Here is a 7,982-nt window from a genome sequence, read left to right as displayed (position 1 = left end):
TGGCAATAAAAAAATAAGGTTTTTATTTATTTTTTAACGTGTCTGTTTTTACGATATTTTTGTTTAAAATAATGTGTAAATTCTACTCATTTTAAATGGTTAACTTTAAAGTAATTCATTTAGTTAATTATTACTCAATTCTAATTAGTTAAATTAAATTAATAATGTTGATTTTAATCTGTTGCCTCAATTTTATTGATTAGATTAAACAGATTCAGTCATATTCATTTTTACAGTGTATTAGAAATACAGAGTTGGGGTCTCTATAGGTTTACATACACTTATATATATTTGTATATAAATATACGCACAAAGGTTAACAAATAAAAAAAGTTCAAAGGACTGCTCTTCAATTCTTTAGCATATTTTGAGTTACCACACTTCCAAAAAGAAAAATACACATATAAAAGTCATAGCAATAACTTTTTGAAAAAGGACTTTATTATTATGAATTTGTTTGTTTTTTAAATGTAATTTGCTAACAAATAGCTAATGTACAACTGGAGGTGAATGTACAACTGCATGTAATGTACAACTTGTTTGGAATAAAACAACAATTTAAGATTAAATAATCTTAGATATTGTGAACATAAGGAATAGTTTGAATAAAATGACAGGATTCATAGAATATTCAAATGTGAATCTTTATGTAGTAAATTGTGCAATACTATAAAAAAATGCAATAAAGAATTTTTTTACATTGTGCAAAACATTCAAAAGCATAAAAACTGTGATTTTGAAAAAGTAGCTAATACTGAAAAAGAACTATAAAGTATGTCATTTTTTGTCTTAATTGGTTTGAGACAGCGGACCAGTTGTAACATTAAAATGTACATTCATTTGTTAAAAGTACAAGTACAAATAAAGCAGGGCTTGTTCTAGTGTTAAAGTGAACATGCATGTAGAATCCCTCAAAAACTTTTAAATATATATTACCTTCATTTACATATAAAATGCATAGCTATAGCTAAACATAACAAGAACCCACAAGCATCATGTAAAGATTCCAGTCCTAAAAGCAAGTGTTACATACAGTAGAGTTAAAGTTGAATGATGGTTGAGTTCAGGATTTCAGGCACGTGTTTTGATTTAGATGACTTGGAGAGGTCTCGCTGTGACAAGAAAATTACACATTAAGAGATTTTAAACTGGTTAATATGTTCTGAATATTGATTTGAACAGTGGTCATATACTGATTATATTTACAGCTAGAAAACAATATGAAAACGGTCATATACTGTAACAAACAGAGCGACAGATAATGGCAGAAAGGCATTAAACTGATTTGTAAAATAAAGCTCTTGGTTAGAAGTGTGGATTAGGAGAAAACACAGTCCAGTTCAAAGAGAGGACAAGAGGATGTAAAAGAGCAAACTAATCAGAGATTTATACATCCACCACGGTAGAGGCAAAAGCATTCATTGTTGTTTTTATTTTATTTACTAATTGATTTTGTTTTTAATCACACAATGCCGTCCTATGATATATCTCAGGCTACAAAATAATTAATCGGCCATTTAACATATAAAGCATGTCCCACAGCAAATTAAAACATTACAAACATCATAGGCAATGTAAATCTAATAAATACAATTTGACAATATTGTATAAAAGATACAATTTGGTAAATATTCAGTTAACATTGTAGTTAGTTAGCAAGTCATTACAAGACTGTAAGAGTCCCTATCACCCTGTCAGAGTTTATTTTTCAATAATCTGAATGCTTATTATCCCTTAAAGAGGTGCTATTTGTATTAGTGTTAGCCAATAAAATGTTGTTTAATTGGTGCATTGTTTAAACCATGCAGTAGCCAAATTTAGGTTGTCTGGAAAAACATCATCTCAAACAAACCTTGATTATATGGATTCAGCCTTGATAACTTCCTTTAGAAACAAGTTTTATTATTAGTAAAACATTGTGCCAGTAATACCAATATTTATATAGGAATTTATACAATTTAAAACACATTTAAGTTCGAGCTCTTGCTCTCTTTGACCAGACTGTGAGTTACTGATGAACTAGATAAAGAGTTTACCTGAAATTCTGAATAGGTGCTTGCAACAGAGTTAATGCTGAAGTTACGCTGTGGACTAGATGGCACCTTCATCAGCCCAGCCCCACCGCCAGGTAGATGACAGATGTTTTCCTTATTGCGTTCTAGCAAACCTTGATGAGGAGGTTTGCTTTTGCCTGGAGTCCTCACCGCATTACCCTGCTTGGAAAAAAGACATATAAGGAAAGAGGAAATGTAACATTACCCAAGTTAATCAGTAAATGATTGGGAAAATTAGTTAATTAAAAGCTTGAGAACAATGGTTTTGTCATAGCCATGCACTGACCTTGCTACCAGATATCGGAGGGCGTGATATAGGAGAATTACAGACGGTACCACCAAAGACAGATCGGATAGTGCTGTTAGAAGTGCCAGTACTGGAGGTTGCATTTAACTGAGGAAAAGTCAAAGAGTTAATACTGCAAATGTGCATGTTTAACTCGCTGTCGGGTGCTTGGTCATCATGAAAAAATAAATAAAAAGAAACATTTGTCTTAATTACCTTTATAAAGAAATGAAAATAATCTAAACGGTAACTACTTTGCCATTGAGGACAAAACATATCTGTTTAAATGACTGCTGCAACAGGGCAGGCTGTGTAAGGTTTTTTTTTATTTATTTTTATTTTTTAAATAACGGGCTCGGGTCGGACTCGGGCTGATCATTCTGATGAGCTGTCGGACACGGGCCGGGCTAGGGCCTGGACGTCTCGGGCCAGGGCCGGGCTAGGGCCTAGATTTGAGGCCCGTGCAGGGCTCTAATGTGCATCACGGTGTGTTGTGTAATGGGAACATTACTTTTTAGTGTTAATTTTCAGTACGCTTTCTAATGCTTTTTTTTTTTCATTAAGTGGACTGTGAACTAGGTTTCACATGGACTTTAAATATGCTGTTTCCATCATGAAAAATATTTTCCCATTGTACTTGCCTTTCGAGCTTTGCAAGGTGTTGTGCTGCCCAGAAATCTTCGTTTAGTTGGTGACCGGACCACAGTGCCATAGACCATGTCTTCCTCTGTCTGCTTACTCTTCTTTAGTTGCTGCAAGACAGTTCTTGTATTACTAAAATCCAGCTAAATATCTCTCTCTCATGGGTTTTAAGTTTAACCCAGTCATTCCATAGTAATGTATTAATTCACAAATACAAACCACTCTGTAGATTTGGTTGATCATGCAGATTCACAGCTCAAGCCTAGAGCATGATATATATGTGATATATATGTGAAGTACATACCCGCTCCTGCTTCTCCCGCTCCTTCTCCTGCCGGTACGATTCCCATTGATCAGTAACAAACTGCATGAACTTCTGACCATTCACCAGGAACTCTCTGTTCTGCTCATGTTCCCACTGTTCAATCTCAGCCTTCAGTTTCTTCTCAAGCTAAATAAGAGATACTCAGTTACTAAGCTTTTTGAAAAGAAAGCTTAAAAGAACAGCATTTAATTGTAACAGAAGTCTTTGTTACAAAGTAAAACATAACATGTAATGCATCCTTGCTGAATAAAACAATTAAATTCTTAAAAAAAAAAGTCTTACTGACCCCAGACTTTTGAAAAGTAGCGCATGTATATAATTCACCTTTGGCTAAGCCCCGCCCCCCTTAGTTACTGTTGCTACATCCGTCAAACTTCATCTGCGCTCTGCATGGCTTATGCTGTGACAGCTCTTCCTGCTGAAATGTTATCAAACTTTTATAAAGCAGGCAGCAAATAAAGTGTCCGATAGAAGTAGGCAAAAGGGGCTGCAATATGCATTCGAATGCTATATTCAAGACATACGGGTGAAACGCAAGAAACAACAAGGCATCCAAAATAGAGGCAAAAGCATTACGTTACCGGTCACAGTCAAAAAAATGAACCACCGCATTCTCTACTAATCGAGACGGAGGCTGGGACTAACAATATCAGGGAGCAACACCGTTCATGCAAGCTGGGTAGGTCTCTATTCTCTTCTATAATCGTTATTACAAAACAAACGGACTAGACGAGCATAACGTTGTATTTATTAGCAGCGTGTGCTAGTCTATAAACAAACGGTATGAGAACCAAAATCATAACCTAAAACATTATAAAATGGTCTAACTAATATAACTTCACACTCACAGTAAGGTTAGAAGTAAAAAAAGATGTGCTTGTTGATCTTTGCGGGGTTTAGCTGACTGAGGACGTCCACACAGTTCAACGTTAATCCAAAGACGACACTTGTCAGGATTTTACTTCGGTTTTGGGAAGGGAAAAAACGGACACCCCCCTCCCAACCTCTCTGGGAAACACGTATCTGTCTTACAAATGCCCGAGGCACAACGTTTAACCATATTTTGGATAAAACTACGACGGTAATAGCCTGCCGAGACCAAAAATATGAGACGCCTGTGTTGAAAGTTAATGGAGCGCTGTCAAAAAGTGTCCGACCTCTGTGGGAGCTCGTTCTTGGCTGCGCTGTGATTGGTCAATCTACATTCTAGGGCGTGGCTTAGCCAAAGGTGAATTACCTTGGGGAGACCTTTGACCAGATCTGCCCGTTGTTTCTCCTCCTTTAGAAGGTTTCCTCCTCTGTTGGTGAATCTGGATGGATCTTTGGCCTTTTCCTATTACAAAATGTGCGGTGTTAGTTAATGCAAAAAACAGTTGACAAAGATTTTCAGCCAGTTTAACTTACTTCAAGCTCTAAGAAAAGTCTCCAGTTCTCATCCCATTTGTGAACACCTTCAAAGAGTTCTTTATGATCCTCGTAATACTGTTTTAATCGCACATTTTCTTCATCATGTAAGCTCAGGAGTTCCTCACTAAAATCATCTGAGAGAAGAGGCATCCCTTAAATCTTTGTATTTTTAGAAAAAGACTGGCAGATTTCGAACAGTCAACGGTGTAATTGTGAAAATTACAACTCACCAACATAATAAGGCACAAACGCTTGCCGCTGGTCAGCACTATAAAAGCACTTATCCCAGAGCACAGCAATCTCCTTTCGAATGGCCTCAGTAACATTTTGCATATTTTTGAGCTTCAGTTCTTCAAGACGTTGAACCTCTGCTAGTAACTGGACATAAAAATGTAAAAACTTTTGTGTTCAGTGCAATGGTTAGCAATTTAATAGCCTTAATTAATGCAGCATAATAATAATCGCGAAATTCAAAAGGTTACTAACAGCTTCCATATTCGTTTTCTTTGACAGGGTCATGTGTTCAGAAAATGCATCACGCTCTTCCTGTGGAATCTGCAGCCTTTCCCACAGTTCCTGGATCTTCTCCCGATAAGAGCCACAGACAAGTTCATTCTCAGCCTTTCTGCTCTCCAACTAAAATATCAGAATAATGTATTATACAATTGTTATGGCTTCAGTTTATAGTTTGTCAGACTGAGTTTATATTGTACCTGGTGAAGTAGGACTTTGAGTGAATCGATGTTTTCTTTAGACAGGCAAAAACTCTCCTCATCTTCACATACAACATCCTTTTCAAAACTTGTTTCAGGCAACAGATCCAGATCATCCATGCAAAGTATTATCTTCTTCTTCAATGTGATAAATTCCTTATGTCTTTGCACCTTGAAAGATAAAAAAAAAAATAAAAAAAACATGCATCAAACTGAACACAACTTTCATAAATCACCATGAATTTCTAAATAAATTGTGTTTAAAACAAAGACTTATTGTTATACTTTCTCAGCAGTGAGACAGGAGATGTGCTGACGGAAATTCTCCAGCTGTTCCAGAGAAGGAACTGCACTGTCAGAGATAGAAAACGGCTGTGAGCAGAGAAGGTCACAGAGATCCTGATCCTGTTCGGTTAAGGCTTTGAGCGCCTGCATTCTCTGATTTTTCTCTTTTAACATCACTTCAACACGGGTCCGGAGGTCTTTTTCCTGTTGGAGCACAGTGCTACTCCTATCCTCCTAAAATGATTAGAAACCACAAAAAAAGTTTAACACATTTCTGTTACTCCTTTTTGTAGATGCCCCATAAAATCAAAACATTGTTTTGTGGCTTTCAGTCAATGTCTATTAGCTATAAAGTCATCTACATTACCACACAAAAGTTTGGCATCATAAACGCAGCCTTCGTGAACATTAATTTGATCAAAAATACAGTAAAAACAATAATAATTTGAATTATTATTATTATTATTTACGATAAATGGTTATTTATATATATACATTTTCAGCATCATTGCTATTGCCTATGAAAGGAAGATTTGGAGTTTGGAAAACTCCCAGAGAGGAGTGAGGCATTTACCACTTCTAGGAGATCTGCTTCTAAACAGTTGAAAAAAGATGTGGGAAGTGTGTCAAGGGCGCAGGTTGATGTTTTAAACTGCTGTACGAATTCTTCAAAATCAGACATAGTAACTACTTTTTCCGGCTGTGGTCTGATCTATCTGACCCCTGTGGAACTCAAGGATGCGCTGACCACCTTTTCTGATATTATTGATTTTCTCAAAGAAGGAAGATGCAAACTCACTGCACTTGCTGTCTGAGAGAATTTCACTGGCAATCTGGCTTGAGAGGTTTGTCAGTCTTTCTACATAGCAAAAAGAGTGTGTGTTGTTTAGGTCGCGGTTTATAATATTCTAGAAGAAAGTCTGCCTAGCTTTGACATCCGGTAGTTCCATATTGAAAGCATGGATTCTGTCTTTGTAGATGTTATAATAACTACAACATCTACTGTAGGTTGATATTGGACATCTACGTAGAAGCATTTTCATGAGATCATTGAGGATTGGGGATATCTAAAGATTATATCCATGTTAAATACTTGCCTGAAATGGGGGAAGCTGCAGTTCCGAGCACAATTTACTCAGCTCTTTGTGACACATGTCAATACTGGTCATCAGACGTTTACGCAGACTCTCTTCCTCTGCAATCATCATGTCCAGAAGACCCTAGAGTACATGTTTTGTTAGTTTATCAATCAAACATATTTCACAGGATCCATGTTGCACAAATACACTCAACACTCACTTTGATATGATTCTTAACCACATTTGTTCTTTCTAAACGCTGATCCTCGGGGATGCCAATTTCCTCCCATATATCCTTCAGATGGCAGAGAGCTTTATTCAGACATGCCACTGATTCTGCAGCAATCACCTCACTAAAATCATGGAGAGAAAGAGCATGCATAGAATGGATGTTTATCAATAATGTATTTATATACTTTGATCCACGAGTGATAAAATTCATTAAAAGCATTCAGTAACAGAAGTTAACGTTAACGTTACATTATTAACGTACATACTCCACAAATCTTTCATTTTGTCAGAGAATGACTGTTTTGTAATTTCAGGTGATTACAAGATGTTATTAAAACGTTGTCATATAACGTTACTGTCACATATTCATTCTAATGCACATGTACTACAGCACTGCTGAGCATTATAACGTTATATAGCAAATGTTTGCTAAAGGCATCATCGTTTATAAATAGAGACCCACCCATGCGAGCTAACTTGGTCAAAATGTGCTAAAACACCAGCTGTCGTGTCAATGCAATAGCGTTAACATTACCGCGTTCATCTCAGGTGTCAAATGCCATTTTGATCGCGTGTTTTGATTAACATGCAATGCCAATGTCATATTCAAAACTATCTAAGTTAGCTTAACTGACGTAAACTGCTCAAACTTCATATTGATCCAACTAAGATACACACATGTTTATCTGTCTGGGTATTCGTAGAAAACCACCATAAAATAATAACGTCAGTAAACAAATAATCAGTAAACATGCTCACCTCTTCCTCATCCTAGAACCCCAATACGAGGCTTTCCGCTTGTTTATTTGTATTTTAAAAAGGAATGTTTGACTCTGCAGACCTCCTCACACGCGAGCGCGTAACCGTTTCTGATTCAAAAATATGCATCTAAATAGCGCCGCTTGTCTGATTGGCTGGTTAGACATACCTGCGCATGCGTGAACATGTGTCACACAACAG

The 7,982-nt window shown here is 36.5% G+C and overlaps 1 protein-coding gene across 3 annotated transcripts; it reads right to left on the bottom strand.

Moving 5' to 3' along the window:
* Positions 1 to 628: 628 nt before the first annotated feature.
* Positions 629 to 7,941, bottom strand: prc1b (protein regulator of cytokinesis 1b). 3 transcript variants are annotated; one of them, XM_039654315.2, is made up of 15 exons: positions 7,782 to 7,941; positions 7,012 to 7,144; positions 6,810 to 6,932; positions 5,713 to 5,946; positions 5,428 to 5,598; positions 5,201 to 5,350; positions 4,945 to 5,092; positions 4,712 to 4,848; positions 4,545 to 4,640; positions 3,287 to 3,433; positions 2,982 to 3,092; positions 2,341 to 2,448; positions 2,037 to 2,216; positions 1,853 to 1,884; positions 629 to 1,112 (listed from the first exon to the last, which is right to left on the bottom strand). In XM_039654315.2, exons 1-14 carry the CDS (start codon positions 7,790 to 7,792, stop codon positions 1,858 to 1,860), a joined length of 1,776 nt encoding a protein of 591 aa, XP_039510249.2. In that variant the 5' UTR covers positions 7,793 to 7,941; the 3' UTR covers positions 629 to 1,112; positions 1,853 to 1,857. The 3 variants fall into 3 exon arrangements, with proteins under 3 accessions (XP_039510249.2, XP_039510247.2, XP_039510248.2); XM_039654313.2 differs by lacking the exon at positions 1,853 to 1,884; XM_039654314.2 differs by lacking the exon at positions 1,853 to 1,884 and having other exon boundaries at positions 2,037 to 2,213.
* Between the last annotated feature and the right edge of the window lie 41 nt (positions 7,942 to 7,982).

This window comes from Pimephales promelas, chromosome 1 (genome assembly GCF_988280905.1).
Source record: "Pimephales promelas chromosome 1, fPimPro1.hap1.1, whole genome shotgun sequence".
NCBI classification, from domain to species: Eukaryota; Metazoa; Chordata; class Actinopteri; order Cypriniformes; family Leuciscidae; genus Pimephales; species Pimephales promelas.
This window is presented reverse-complemented; position numbering and strand designations above follow the sequence as displayed.